The sequence below is a fragment of the Carassius auratus genome, chromosome 1 (assembly GCF_003368295.1).
Source record: "Carassius auratus strain Wakin chromosome 1, ASM336829v1, whole genome shotgun sequence".
Classification (NCBI taxonomy): domain Eukaryota; kingdom Metazoa; phylum Chordata; class Actinopteri; order Cypriniformes; family Cyprinidae; genus Carassius; species Carassius auratus.
The window spans coordinates 14,796,640-14,812,507 of record NC_039243.1 but is presented as its reverse complement, the minus strand read 5'-3'; the positions used below and the strand labels follow the sequence as shown (position 1 = coordinate 14,812,507).

Below are 15,868 nucleotides of genomic sequence, written 5' to 3'. Positions count from 1 at the left end.
GTTAACAGACCCGTCTTCCTGCATTATTTGCCATGTATGTGTAAAGAGGAGAGATTAATATATGCACACGTTTTTTCCCCCTTTCTTGACAAGATTTATGTGCTTTGCTGTTTTACTCTCACTCGCTATTTTCTTATCTCTCATATTTCTGTTCTTTTATTCCTTCTGCTACCCTAAGAAACAAAGATTTCAGACATAGGTAAGCCATTCTAACTCTCTCATAGATGCACAGGACCTTTCAGTCTGATGCATTCTTTATACAACTGTTTGTCTCCTCATAAGTGTTGTTGCATGCCATCAGAAGTTATGTAAATGTGTGTCATCTGCCCCAGATTTTTATGGAGTACCAGTGACATTTTGTGATAATTCTAAAAGTTTGTTTGGTTTTCTTGGTATTATTTAATTCACATACTTAATTTGATTTAAAACTCATTGCCCAAATCTCTACAATGAGGTCCGAAAGTCTAAGACCACTGATTTTAATTACAAATTATATTATCAGCATAACAAAAGTGTGAAGTTTAATTGACGTTTTTCATACACTCTTAGCTGGATGATTTCCACATTTGAATAAATCCTGAACATGTGAACCAGCATCATTGTAAAAGCTTGCAAAAAAAAAAAAACATCCTGTGTGTGCAATGGGAGGAAATCTGACCTTTTGTACAAATAACTCAGCTGGTCCATTTTAAAATCATAAACTTACTTTCTATGATTATATTATTATCTTATTTCCAAGATTTTCAATGTGGTCTTAGACTTTTGGACTTCACTATATATTGAGAAGTTCTTCCGATGTTTTTGTAGATGGTGCAGGAATGAAGTAGATCCCTTGAAAGCACTACTGTACAGGTTATGGCAACATATATGAATTCCTGACAAAATCGTTAGAATAACTGAACATTCTAGCTATATTTTTTCTTCAAACACAATCTTAGTATTTCAGTGGTTTATAAATCAACATCACAAAGTTCTCAAGTCTTCCCAACACAATCAGCCCTGAGAAAAAAATTCTTTCTTCACTTTTGTGGATATAATGGTGGCTTAGATAAGGCATTTATGGAGAACAAGTAAAAAATTTTCTTTTAATGTGGCATATTGCATATACAAGAAAGGCATTCTGAATTTTTTCTACACTTTAATTCTGTAGCCAAATTGGTCAGAAACGGTTTAAGTAATATACACAGACGTCCATTTAATCTGACACTGGTGTAGACATGTTTTCTCACTAAGGATTCAGGACATAAACGTCTCTTGACAGGTCTCCAGTACTTAAGTTAACCACTCCAAATGTGTCTGACCTGGACAAGCAGGAGTCCCCGATAAACACTGCAAATAGGCCCTCATCATCCCCCACATGTTTGAATAGTTCCAGTTGAGGGGCGATGTACAGAGCACAGTAGATGTTGATATCCTACATTAAGTTCTGTTTGAAACCTCTGTAGGGTTTAATCGCAGATGTATGGAGCTCATGAATGGAAATAAGTGCAAGTAATTTGAAGTGGGCGGCCAAAGCCATTAGAGCCTGTTAAATAAATATGCAACCAGGTATAAATTTAGGAATCCCATGGAAATGCTAACCATTGCTCTCTGTCTCCTACCAAATCATTTAAAATGTAATTAGAGGCCAACTTTGCTATATGGTTACACCGTGTGTGGGCCAAATAGTTCAGTTTAAGTAATTAAATGGTCGTATTTTAGACACATCAGTATTTTTCGAAATGCTTCTGAGAAACAAAAACAACCCATTAAGCATTAAGTGCTAAGAGTTATTAATTCACAACCACTGTTGCTGGCTGATGAACATTACAAGCCACCTAATAGCTAGCCTTCATCTTCCTCTTGTCCCAGACGTCTCGGCCCATCTGTATGTGTCATCAAGGCATGCCCATACACCCTAATGCTCCACAGAGCCTCATAAACTTAGGAGATTATTGACCCCAAACCTCAGTATCCTTAGACCGAGCCAACTCTAAGCCTTCCCCTCCCTGCTTCACTCCCAGAACTCACATTTAGGACATCAACATGTTTTATGGTATAATAGTTTGATCTTTATTTACTATAAGTGCAATGTGGCGTCTGTGCTACATAGCAACAGTAACATCATCCTGAGACCTTCTTGGCACCTTTTCTGAGTTTCTGGAAGCTTATGAGCAGTGTAATTAGCACATGTGATTTGCAAATTTACTGTATATTGCTTTTCATTTCTTTTTTTGTGAACAAACTTTAGTAATGAGTAGTGAGATTGTTTGCTGCCATCTAAACACCACTAAAATGATGTGCCTGAGGTGACCTTCACTTCAGGAGCATGCCTATGATGCCTTGTCTTGGAACAGAGCAAATATCTAATAACCAAACAAAAGATCAGCTCAAACATGGGACCCTGCCTCAGTCAGTGAGTCTGATCAGAAACCAAGATTTTCATTTTTTTTTTAATTAACTAAGTTATCAGATTGTTACTGTACAAAGCAGAAGCTTAAGCTACAGCAGCCCACATCTGTTTCAAAACATATATATCGAAAAAGGCCTGCCCAGCAGGCAACCATGTTTCAAGGTGTCTGTGCTATTTTTAGTCACTTCTAATTGAAACACTGTGACAAGTTGTTGATTTATTTCAACAGATGCATCACTTCATGTTGCTTGCTGGCTTTTTCCTCTGTCTTAGGGGTGCGGGTGGGAAGTGCAAATGATTGAAATGATGTGACAGTTTGGTGGGCATCATTATGGTTGTGTCAGACGATAGTGATTTCCAGTCATAATGCATTAAGTTCACTCTGACAGAGTGCTCAACTCCTTTCCCCTCTAACTGGCCGGGCCAAACAAGTACATTCCCTTCAACAATAAAACACAATAGGCTGAGATCAGTGATCATGTTTCAATACATCTGTAGGCCTTCAACTCGTATCTTAAAATTTGTGGTGGCAATTTTTTTCCGCTTATAATAATTTACAGTCATAAGAAACTGAGACATCTGCTGAAATAGAAGGAAAAATGTTTTTCATGCTACAATCTCTTCCCATCATAAATGTTCAGTTATTCATTTCTTCAAGCACTTCAATCATTGTACTACAGCTCATTCACCAATCATTTGTTGGCATATCTGTTTGTTTATAAATCACGACTGTTTTTGTGTTCTATTATACTATACTGCTCTTCTTGTAATTGTGAAATTTCTGCCTTTGTCCTGTCAGCAACAATCCTGCACATAGATACTACCTAGCAACAGACCCGATGACAGGTCAGCTGTATGTTTCGGACACCAACTCAAGACGGATCTTTAGGCCGAAAGCCCTGACAGGAGCCAAAGAGCTGCTGCAGAACGCAGAGGTTGTGGCAGGGACCGGAGAGCAGTGTCTGCCATTTGACGAGGCACGATGTGGGGATGGAGGCAAGGGCACTGAGGCACTACTGCTGGGACCCAAAGGTAAAAAGACTGAACCCCCTCAAATCAATATGGACACTCCCAATTTTCATTGTGTAGAAAACTATAGTCAAACATGACACACTATAATAACACAAACACAAATCATATAAATATTCCCTTTTGTGTTCAAGTAATACTGGTTTAGCTAAGCATATCAAAACAGCAACAGCCAGCCTTCAAGTAGTGCACACAGACACATACATTCAGTTCCTTGCCTCTTAGTTTTAGTTCTGACTAGGTTAAAAAAAAAACTTTATTACTTGCTCTCAGCATCCCCCTTAGCTCAGGAATAATTCACCACCCAAAAGCACATTGTGAATAATTCACAGAGTGCTGCATCTTTAGTGACCTGGAAACCGCAGGGGCAAGCGTGACATGTGTACCAGTTGTGTTTCGCCTGTTTGTAGGTGCAGTGTGTGTCTATTTGAAGCTGTCACATCTGCCACTCTTTCTACATAGGCATAGCTGTGGATAAGAATGGGTTCATCTACTTTGTGGATGGTACCATGATCAGGAAAGTAGACCGGAATGGCATCATCTCAACACTGCTGGGATCTAATGACCTCACATCTGCTCGGCCTCTGACCTGTGATACCAGCATGCATATTGGACAGGTATGTATAATATATACCCACCTGCACTACATCACTGTTTAATGTACTTGAATCTTAAATATTAATTTGTCTATTTCTGCTGCCTGCTACAAGGAAAAACTAAAACACTGCTAACCTGAATGAAGTATGATTTATAGAGTTGAATTCAATCCAGTAATGCTACTGGGCTTAAACAAAATATTAGGAGGGCAGAAAGGCCAAACTTCGATTTATTTCAGAATGCAATCTGTGATTCTCACTACTAACTTCAACTGTTCAAACCTGATCCTCTGGCTTTATCACTGAAGTGGTGTTAGGATGAGTGGCCTCATTTCAAATATAAAAGCAAGGGCTGGAAGCAATTTAAATGGTTGCCTCATTTGAACTGAAAAGGCAGACTTGTTTTTCATGTTATCCCAATACAATTTTTCAGATGAGTATTATGCAGTACTTAGTACTTTTACAATGTAATACTACATGTTTACTATCAGATGAGCCCTGTAGGTAATAGTTTATTACTTGAAGGACCACAACACAGACTTTGAGAGCTTGCAGACTTGAAGTCAAATTAGTTTGTTTTTCCAACCAACTACTTATAGTAGACTGTACTATGACCTGCTGTCTATCCACTAGCCTCAAGACATACTTTACAGAACAAATCAGGAACAAACAGCCTGAGATCAGCCCTCTGTGGTAGCCTCCACCCAAATGAGAACCAGAGAAACTTCCTTGAAGACCTGGAGCTCCCCCCTCTGGCTGCTCTTCCTCTGGTGCTAAATGAATCTAATCACCTAAACTCAGTAAGCCTGTGGAAAACAAATAATCTGTTGGAATTTCTAGACACAACGAGAGGAATATTATACAATTAAATATGATTAAGATGATGAACACTCAAATGAGATGCAGTCAAATCAGTATTTTAATAAAAGCTCTTTTTTATGGACTGGCTTGCATCATGGGGCCATGTTGAGATCACATGATCAGTTGACTACTATTATTTTAATATCAGTTCCCCACTCCAAGATGACTGCCAGCTCAACAAACAAGAAATTTTGTTTGTGGAAATGTGTCTATTTTGGGTGTGGGAGTAGGACTCTATTTTTCCCTGCAGCTTTATTATGAAGAGGGTCTTTTATGTAAAAAGGGACGATATGTAGTGTTTAGCAGACTTTCTCATCCACAATCTTTGGCAGAATCCTTCCTCCCCTTTCTTTCTGTTTTCTGGTCTCCCCACCAAAACCATTTGTCTCTAAGTGATGGAGGTTGGGGATGAAACATACAGTATTGTTCAAAATAATAGCAGTACAATGTGACTAACCAGAATAATCAAGATTTTTAGTATATTTTTTATTGCTACGTGGCAAACAAGTTACCAGTAGGTTCAGTAGATTGTCAGAAAACAAACAAGACCCAGCATTCATGATATGCACGCTCTTAAGGCTGTGCAATTGGGCAATTAGTTGAAAGGGGTGTGTTCAAAAAAATAGCAGTGTCTACCTTTGACTGTACAAACTCAAAACTATTTTGTACAAACATTTTTTTTTTCTGGGATTTAGCAATCCTGTGAATCACTAAACTAATATTTAGTTGTATGACCACAGTTTTTTAAAACTGCTTGACATCTGTGTGGCATGGAGTCAACCAACTTGTGGCACCTCTCAGCTGTTATTCCACTCCATGATTCTTTAACAACATTCCACAATTCATTCACATTTCTTGGTTTTGCTTCAGAAACAGCATTTTTGATATCACCCCACAAGTTCTCAATTGGATTAAGGTCTGGAGATTGGGCTGGCCACTCCATAACATTAATTTTGTTGGTTTGGAACCAAGACTTTGCCCGTTTACTAGTGTGTTTTGGGTCATTGTCTTGTTGAAACAACCATTTCAAGGGCATGTCCTCTTCAGCATAGGGCAACATGACCTCTTCAAGTATTTTAACATATGCAAACTGATCCATGATCCCTGGTATGCGATAAATAGGCCCAACACCATAGTAGGAGAAACATGCCCATATCATGATGCTTGCACCTCCATGCTTCACGGTCTTCACTGTGTACTGTGGCTTGAATTCAGAGTTTGGGGGTCGTCTCACAAACTGCCTGTGGCCCTTGGACCCAAAAAGAACAATTTTACTCTCATCAGTCCACAAAATGTTCCTCCATTTCTCTTTAGGCCAGTTGATGTGTTCTTTGGCAAATTGTAACCTCTTCTGCACATGCCTTTTTTTTAACAGAGAGACTTTGCGGGGGATTCTTGAAAATAGATTAGCTTCACACAGACGTCTTCTAACTGTCACAGTACTTACAGGTAACTCCAGACTGTCTTTGATCATCCTGCAGGTGATCATTGGCTGAGCCTTTGCCATTCTGGTTATTCTTCTATCCATTTTGATGGTTGTCTTCCGTTTTCTTCCACGTCTCTCTGGTTTTGCTCTCCATTTTAAGGCATTGGAGATCATTTTAGCTGAACAGCCTATCATTTTTTGCACCTCTTTATAGGTTTTCCCCTCTCTAATCAACTTTTTAATCAAAGTACGCTGTTCTTCTGAACAATGTCTTGAACGACCCATTTTCCTCAGCTTTCAAATGCATGTTCAACAAGTGTTGGCTTCATCCTTAAATAGGGGCCACCTGATTCACACCTGTTTCTTCACAAAATTGATGACCTCAGTGATTGAATGCCACACTGCTATTTTTTTGAACACACCCCTTTCAACTAATTCAACTAATTGCCCAATTGCACAGCCTTAAGAGCGTGCATATCATGAATGCTGGGTCTCATTTGTTTTCTGAGAATCTACTGAACCTACTGGTAACTTGTTTGCCACGTAGCAATAAAACAATATACGAAAAACCTTGATTATTCTGGTTAGTCACATTGTACTGCTATTATTTTGAACAATACTGTAAGGCTGTTGTCTAACATACCCTTGGGTCCAGGCTCAGTGAAGCTCAATGAGGTATGGACAGACCCAGACAGTTGGAGTCAGCTTCACAATTAACCAAACGTTTGCTCTTGCCAGTCATCGATGTGCATCATTAATATATACAGCTCACCTACACAACTGTCACCTACCTCAGTAAGGCCAATAGGGACAGCAGAAAATGACTCAATCTTCGCTTTCGAACCTTCAAAATCTTCGGTTCACTCTTGGTTTTAAAATGTTCAGTCTAAATCAAGTTCATCCCGAGAGCATATAAAAGTACTCTGTCTTCTTCTAAGGCTACCAAGTTGGCCTTCTGCAAATCAGGTGGTGACCTGAGAGTTGATGAAACATTTTAGGTGGCATGTTGTGGCACACCCAAGAGTTCATGCTTTATGCAGAAGGTGGAATCACAGACGGGCCAAGGCTGAGCTGAGAAAGCTTTTATCCACAGGAGCTGCTGTCGTTCAGAACCATTATGCTTTAATGTGGTGCTCTTCAAAGACTCTTAACCTGCCTATGTGGCCAGGATGCAGGTTCAGCACAGGAAGTGAAAGATTGAATGAGCAGAAATAGAATGAAAGAATGTCTGGTTTAGGAATGTCCCAGTCATACCATATAAATTGATTTCATTGAGAATAATCCATTCAGAGCTTTAGGAACAGACTGACAATTATATTGTCAGCATATCTTTGCAGGAGTGAATTATAGATTATGCAGTTGCGTAACTTTCCCCCACTGGCACTTGGCAGCGTTACTGAAGTTGTCAAGACTGTGAAGTATTTGATAAATATTGAAACCAGATCATTCAGACAGACAAGACAATGCTTGATCAAGGAAAGAATTCTTATTTTTTCTTGGTATAAACTATGTCTCAGTGACAGTGTATGCTGGTGAATGATTTTATTTTCATTAACAGATGTCCAGACAAGGCTGTCCTTCCAAATCATATTTAAATGTCTAATTGAGGCCAGTCCTCCAAGTGGACAATGTTGTTCTTGTCGTGCTTTTCTTTGCCAGACAGTCATTCCCTGTAGGCGCTAAGGAATTGCATCCCGTTGCAAAATAAATGACCAAGCGGCAGGCAAATCGAATGAACTAGAGGCACCCAATGTATTAAGCCTCCAAAGTAACGGATACTTCTTCATCAGTGTCAGACCCAAGCATCAACTGTGCACAGAGTGAGAGAGCAGGCGGGAGATGTATTAACTTGTTTGTGTCTGTGTGTATACCTATGGAAGTTTCCATAAGTGATCCACCTCCCTATTTGATCTGTCCTCTCTACAGGTGCGTTTAGAGTGGCCTACAGACCTTGCCATCAACCCTATGGACAACTCCATCTATGTGCTTGACAACAACGTTGTACTACAGATAACCGAGAACAGGCAGGTGCGCATTGTGGCAGGCAGACCTATGCATTGCCAGGTGCCAGGCATCGAGTATACCATGGGAAAGCGTGCCATCCAGACCACTCTAGAAGGAGCAACAGCCATCGCTCTCTCCTACAGCGGTGTACTCTATATTGCTGAGACAGATGAAAAGAAGATTAACCGCATCAGACAAGTCAGCACGGATGGCGAGATTTCTCATTTGGCAGGAGCACCCTCAGACTGCGACTGCAAGAATGATGCTAACTGTGACTGTTACCAGACAGGCGATGGGTATGCCAAAGACGCAAGGCTAAATGGTCCTTCCTCTCTGGTGGTCTCTCCTGATGGAACGCTCTACGTAGCTGACCTGGGAAATATTCGAATCCGTGCCATACGTCACAATCGACCTCCCCAAGGCTCTTTGGGTCTTTATGAAGTTGCATCACCTGCTTCTCAAGAACTCTATGTGTTTGACTCCAATGGAACGCATCAGTATACTATGAGCTTGGTCACTGGTGATTACAAGTACAACTTCAGCTATAGCAATGAGGATGATATCACTGCTGTAACAGATAGCAGTGGAAATACGCTCCGGGTTCGTCGTGACCCCAATCGAATGCCAGTGCGTATTGTTGCCCCTGACAACCAGGTTATTTGGCTGACAATTGGTACAAATGGAGGGCTAAAGACCCTCACAGCACAGGGGCAGGAATTGGTGCTCTTCACCTACCATGGAAACAGCGGCCTGCTAGCCACCAAGAGCATCCAAATTGGCTGGACCACATTTTATGAGTGAGTGCTTCTATCAGTTCCTTTACACTGTACCAGAGCACATCTCTAAACCTTTTTATTTTTTTAAGATATGCAGTTTTGACATTTTGAATAGTTTTTTGCAGTTGTTGTTGCAGTGCACATTCCTGCTATAGGATTAAATGCTTCTCTAAGTCTTCTCCTTAAACAAAAGAGTAGCCTGTAGTTATAAAACCTAAAATTTCTTTCACCATATGCTATTTAGAGCATGGTGAAAATGCTAAATGAATTTGTATGACATTTTCTAGCTGGTGGTGTACCAGAAGGTTTTGCATAATGCCAGTCTGGGGTAGGTCCTTCTGGTCAACATGTTGGACATTGTCTGTGTACCTACCCTGCCATAACCTCAAAGTCTTAATGATTGTGACTTCAATGAGTTATGTTTTTAATGTTATTATGTTTGTAAGGATTAATCCCCATTTTATATAGAAATGTCCTCAGGCCAGTTGAGGGTGTGCAAAGCAACTTGAACTAGCCAGCATTTGTTAAAAGTAAACGTATATATTCAAGTTTGTCTCCACATTCTAATTTTCTTGACTCGTGTATGCAAATCAGATTGTCCATTTGACCTCTGTCAGAAAGCATACATACAAAGATTTCCAAGGACTCAAACAAGTCAGAGTCCAAACTGCAGTACATGCATGCTAGTCTGCTTAATTTCATTGCATAATGTGAACTGCTCACCGCACATCAATGAGGTCCAATTGCAAAAGGTGTTCTAATGGCATTTTTGGTTTGCAGCTATGACAGCGAGGGACGTCTGACAAATGTGACATTCCCCACTGGGGTTATTACCAGTCTAATTGGGGAGATGGACAGAGCCCTAACGGTGGACATTGAGACCTCAGGACGAGATGACGATGTCAGCATCACCACAAACCTCTCCTCCATTGATTCTTTTTACACATTAGTTCAAGGTGCGGAAAGTCTCTGCTGTATTATCATTATTATCAAAGACCCCGATGGATCTATAAACTGACCCGTTGCTTTAAGTCTTGGAAATGTTCCACACTGTAATCAAGCTGTAACTCACAGGTTTAATCAATATTAATGACCAAACACTCATTACTCATTCATTGGGGTAAAATTTTCAGATGATAATTTATAGTTTTCACTATAATCACAGCACCACAGGGAATGAAAACACACTGGACAACTGGGCTCTGAAATAATACAAATCTGCATAGCGCACTTTAAAGCTAAAGTGTTAAAATACTTTTAATAGCCTTAACCCTGCTTAATATGTAGAGACAACAAGTAATCCATTTGTTGGTTGATTTGCATCAAAAGTATAAACAGTGTGGCACTATCAAAACATCTGGCTCAGCCAGTGGCCCGAGTTTGGGACCAAACTGTCCCTTTTTCCAACCGGTTTCAGATGGGGAAACCTGCTTAAAAAGTGATTCTGTTTGATGATGCAGAAATTACGCACTTCAGGTTTATTGAATGAGAAAGCAGGCAGCAATATGGTAACAAAATGTGAATCTGACAAAAGGCATTAGATTGAAAGGAATCTAATTAGATTAAAGAAGATTTCTTTATTTATACTTGTTGCTGCACAAAGAGGTTAATGTCTGTCTCATAGGGTTTTATTTTTACAAATCCTTTTCTAACCAAATACTTGAGAACAAAAATCAAGGTGGTGATTCTGACACACTGAATTCACAGTCTTAGCATAATCCCCATTAAGTCCTCTTCTCATGCTTTTCCCCCCACTAGATCTCGTTTCACTCTCTTTTTGTTTTCCTCATAGATCAACTAAGAAACAGCTATCAGGTGGGCTATGATAACTCTATGAGGGTCATCTATGCCAATGGAATGGACTCTCACTTCCAGACTGAGCCTCATATTCTTGCGGGTGCATCCAACCCGACAATGGCCAGAAGAAACATGACACTGCCTGGAGAGAATGGACAGAACTTGGTGGAGTGGCGCTTCAGAAAAGAACAGAATAGGGGGAAAGTCGTAGTATTCGGCAGGAAACTCAGGGTATGTAAAAAAAAAAAAAAAAAAAAGTGTCATTTAGAAGTCTCTGATTACATGTGTTTACTAGTGTGGTCAGAATAATACATTACATCTGTATAATACACTATCATTAAACCCTTTCTGGCTTGACCAATTTGAGTTGTAAATTATGGGCAATAAAAAAAAACATTATTTCTATAAAAACTGAAATATAGGATTCATACATTATGCAACCAACAGGCACATATTAGAAAATGGCTGAAGAAAAGGATTTTGTGTCTAGTCATCAGTTTCGGTCAATGAACCAGACTATATATTTTCTAAATTCTAATTTTTATCTATTTTATTGTTGTTTGCTGTTGTTCTCCTTCATTATTTGTAGCACAAAAGAAGCAGGTCATCTCAGAGCATCAATAAAGTAACCCTGATTCTTAAATGGGAAAATGCTTTGGCATTTGGCCTCTGAGTTGTAAAAAATAGGATATCATTTAATGTTCTAAATGTTAGAGAGAGAGAGAGAGAGAGAGAGAGAGAGAGAGAGAGAGGGAGAGATTTAAAAATAAAAAAGTGTTATTGACCAGTTTGCATGCAATTTCTGTTCAGTCTTCAAATGTACCTGAAGTTAGGGAAATCAATTCTAACAAAAAAATATGATACATGTTGCTAGCAATGAATGTTATAATCAATATAAATATTCTGTTTTCCTATCATAAAGGTCAACGGTAGAAACCTGCTGTCTGTGGATTATGACCGCTCACTGCGCACAGAGAAAATATATGACGATCATCGAAAGTTCCTTCTGAAGATTATGTATGATGCCTCTGGTCATCCTACACTGTGGGTGCCCAGCAGTAAGCTGATGTCTGTCAATCTCACCTATTCTGGCACTGGTCAGGTCACAAGCATTCAGAGAGGCCCCACAGTCGAGAGGGTAGAATATGACAGCCAGGGACGCATAGTCTCCAGAACCTTTGCAGACGGCAAAACCTGGAGTTACACCTATTTGGACAAGGTGAGAATTGTAAATTTTTCCAATAGTAGGGAGGCCTTTTATATCAGATTTGCTGTGGTGTGTTGAATATGTGTTGCTTTATTGTCAGACATTTCCATGGGATATTTTTGCAGGGATGTTAAAATAGTCTGAATTCACATATTGTGCAGATTTTAATTAATTGACAGTATGTGAAAATTATTAAATTCCTTGTGTGAAACACACCATTATATACTGCCACAAATTGAGATGAACAAATGCATTGGCCTTTTTTGAGTTTCTAAACATAAATCTTCTATTTTTCTTGTGTGAAAGTGCAGTTTGGATATTCTGCCTAATAATTTTGTTTCATGTCAGAAACAACATGGGAATGAGTAATGTCTGGGAGATGGTGTTGCCAAGTCAGCAGTTTTCCGTGTGGAACTGGGCTACTTTAACATTGTTGCCACGGGTTTTGTTTCATGTCTACAGGTTGAAGCGAACCCAATAACATAATATTGGCCCCTAGAATGCGAATTTTAATGGGGGACCCTACTCAGAGGCTAGTTTTGGGATAGTTTTGAGAAGCGATTGGACAGGTTTTGTTGTGAAAAACTGGCAACCCTGCTGGGTGAACTTTTTCTAAAAGTTCAAGGTGTCCGCAGTGCTCCACCATAAATGAGATTTACTGATGGTTACTCCGTTTGAATTGGGTCTCCCAAAGTACACCATTATCACTGTCAGCAGTGCAAACATGAAGCTTGTTGGTCTACAGAAAACTGAGAGAAATAGCTATAACAGAGACACTTAGTTATCCAGGGGTCAGAAATTTCTGTGAGGGTTTATAGACTCCAGAAACTGATGTGTGCCGAGAGGCAGAGAAACTGGATGTTGTGGGTGTTTCTAGCAAGGGAAAAGGCTTAGTAAGGTCTCGTAGACAAAGTTACAGTCTCAAAATGAGGCCACAGGGAAAATTCATGGTTTGAGCTCAACCTAATGATACAATAGAGAAAGACACAAAAGAGTGATATGAAAAGAAAAACTTGCACCTCAAACCCTACTTTACTGGAGATCACACCATTTTTCGCTGTTGTTTGCTAAAGCCTTGTAAATTCTCACCTTCTTAGGAAATTTTTGTTTGTGGACATTCAAATATTATGAATTGTAAGGTTTTTACAGAGTTGAAGTTATAAGTTAGATGAAAAAGGAAGTTTCCTCCAAGAGAGCTCTCAGCTGGAACCACAAAAGTTTTGTGAAAAGAAAAACCACTGTGTGCAAATGTGTAGATTAAATATGCATGGCTAGCCTGTCTTTCCGTCGCCTGCCACATATGCAGGTACCGTGACCAGTGAGAGGATATCAAACATATGCCACCAGAAATGTCTAGGGAACTAGAATAATGTCTGTCCAAGTATGGATGACAAGGTGAAGGCTGCTCAAAGGTAGACACTCACTGCAGCAATTCCCCAAGATGGAGAAGCCTCTTAGAATAGCCCTCAAAATCTGCAGATGTCAGTCAGTCATTGAGCTTATTTTACCAGCAAAGACATGAATATACATGGAGTGATGTGGCAGCTTTGGGGATGTCAGTTCTTAAGCCCACAGCGAGAAACACTTATTTATCATCCTTTGCTTTAGCTCACCTCTCACATTGTCCAAAAAGACCCAAAACAGACACAGAATAATGAGGCCTCAGTCATTCATAACTCAGACAACTTGCTGACTTTGTTTACCTCCAGATCCAGATTTTAAAAACCCTTCTACTTATTTGATGCTCCAAGTTCCACAATATGCAAAGCACAAAAACAGTTTTCAACCCACCTTATTGTGATAAGTATGGGCAAATCATGAGGTTAAAGCCAGTAACTGCAGATCGTTTTAGATTTATGCAGCAATGCACATTCAACAGACCTGCATTTAGAAGCTTGAGGGTCATGAAGAACTCAATTAGGCAAAGAAATAATCTCTCTATGGAGCATTAATACCTGCTTTTACCCACCATTTGCATTTTAATAGCATGTAAGAAAATCCATGAAAGTGTAATTAATTGTTTGGGTTAATTTCTCATCTCTCCCACCTTTTGATTTACAGTCTATGGTGCTGCTTTTACACAGCCAGCGGCAGTACATCTTTGATTATGATCTGCAGGATCGACTCTCCGCCATCACTATGCCAAGTGTGGCCCGTCACACCATGCAAACTATCCGCTCTGTTGGCTACTACCGCAACATCTACAATCCACCTGAAAGTAATGCTTCAGTTACCGTGGACTACAGTGAGGATGGCCAGCTCTTGCGGGTGGCACATTTGGGCACTGGCCGGCGTGTCCTTTATAAGTATCGGAGACAGAACAAGCTGTCCGAGATCCTATATGACAGCACACGGGTCAGCTTCACCTATGATGAGACAGCAGGTGTGCTAAAAACTGTCAACCTACAGAGTGAGGGTTTCATTTGTTCTATCAGATATCGACAGATAGGTCCACTGGTGGACCGGCAGATTTTCCGCTTCAGTGAGGACGGCATGGTCAACGCCCGCTTTGACTACACCTATGACAATAGCTTCCGAGTCACTAGCATGCAAGGAGTCATCAACGAGACCCCCCTTCCCATAGATCTTTATCAGTTTGATGACATTTCTGGCAAGGTTGAGCAGTTTGGGAAATTCGGCGTCATCTATTACGACATTAACCAGATCATATCAACAGCTGTCATGACCTATACAAAGCACTTTGACGTCCATGGTCGCATCAAGGAGATCCAGTACGAAATCTTCCGCTCCCTCATGTACTGGATTACTATCCAGTATGACAACATGGGCCGTGTCACCAAAAGAGAAATAAAAATCGGCCCTTTTGCCAACACTACCAAATATGGCTATGAATATGATGTAGATGGGCAGCTGCAGACAGTCTACCTGAATGAGAAAATGATGTGGCGGTATAATTATGACCTGAACGGCAATCTACACCTGCTGAACCCTGGCAACAGTGCACGACTCACTCCCCTCCGCTACGACTTACGGGACCGCATCACACGACTGGGCGACGTGCAATATCGTATGGATGAAGATGGCTTTCTGCGCCAAAGGGGTGTGGAGATCTTTGAGTACAACTCAAAGGGCCTCTTGGTTCGAGTGCATAGTAAAGCCAGTGGCTGGACCATCCAGTACCGCTATGATGGGCTAGGAAGACGCCTGGCTTCTCGCAACACTCTGGGCCAGCACCTTCAGTTCTTCTATGCGGACCTCAACTACCCAACTCGCATCACCCACGTCTACAACCACTCCAGCTCTGAAATCACCTCTCTCTACTATGACCTACAAGGCCATCTGTTTGCCATGGAAATTAGCAGTGGTGAGGAGTTTTACATTGCTTGTGACAACACAGGAACACCACTCGCAGTCTTTAGCAGCAATGGGCTTCTCCTCAAGCAGGTGCAATATACTGCTTATGGGGAGATCTATTTTGACTCTAACCCTGACTTTCAATTGGTTATTGGATTCCATGGTGGCCTATATGACCCTTTGACAAGATTGCTGCACTTTGGAGAGCGGGACTATGACATTCAAGCTGGCCGTTGGACCACCCCGGATATAAGCACCTGGACCAGGGTGGGAAAGGACCCAGCTCCCTTCAACTTGTATATGTTCCGCAATAATAATCCCATCAGCAAGGTGCATGAGGTCAAGGAGTATGTCACAGGTGAGGAGAGGGTCCTTTTGGCATACTATATTAGTCTTTTATTTGTAGGATTTTATCAGACACCTTGTGAATATTTATTTTTTCTAACAATTTCTGTTCTGTCATTC

The 15,868-nt window shown here is 40.5% G+C and overlaps 1 protein-coding gene across 9 annotated transcripts in view; it reads left to right on the top strand.

Annotated features, from left to right (window-relative positions):
- Positions 1-15,868, top strand: part of LOC113079453 (teneurin-3) — a 148,034-nt gene that overhangs the window by 130,182 nt on the left and 1,984 nt on the right. For 6 of the 9 annotated variants that reach the window (XM_026251857.1, XM_026251746.1, XM_026252034.1 and 3 more), the window contains 8 exons: positions 179-199; positions 3,192-3,424; positions 3,884-4,038; positions 8,231-9,105; positions 9,865-10,040; positions 10,877-11,112; positions 11,804-12,100; positions 14,150-15,761. In XM_026251857.1, the coding sequence (XP_026107642.1) occupies positions 179-199; positions 3,192-3,424; positions 3,884-4,038; positions 8,231-9,105; positions 9,865-10,040; positions 10,877-11,112; positions 11,804-12,100; positions 14,150-15,761 (3,605 nt within the window). The remainder of the gene's footprint in view (positions 1-178; positions 200-3,191; positions 3,425-3,883; positions 4,039-8,230; positions 9,106-9,864; positions 10,041-10,876; positions 11,113-11,803; positions 12,101-14,149; positions 15,762-15,868) is intronic. The other 3 variants (XM_026251792.1, XM_026251962.1, XM_026252096.1) reach the window with 1 other exon arrangement.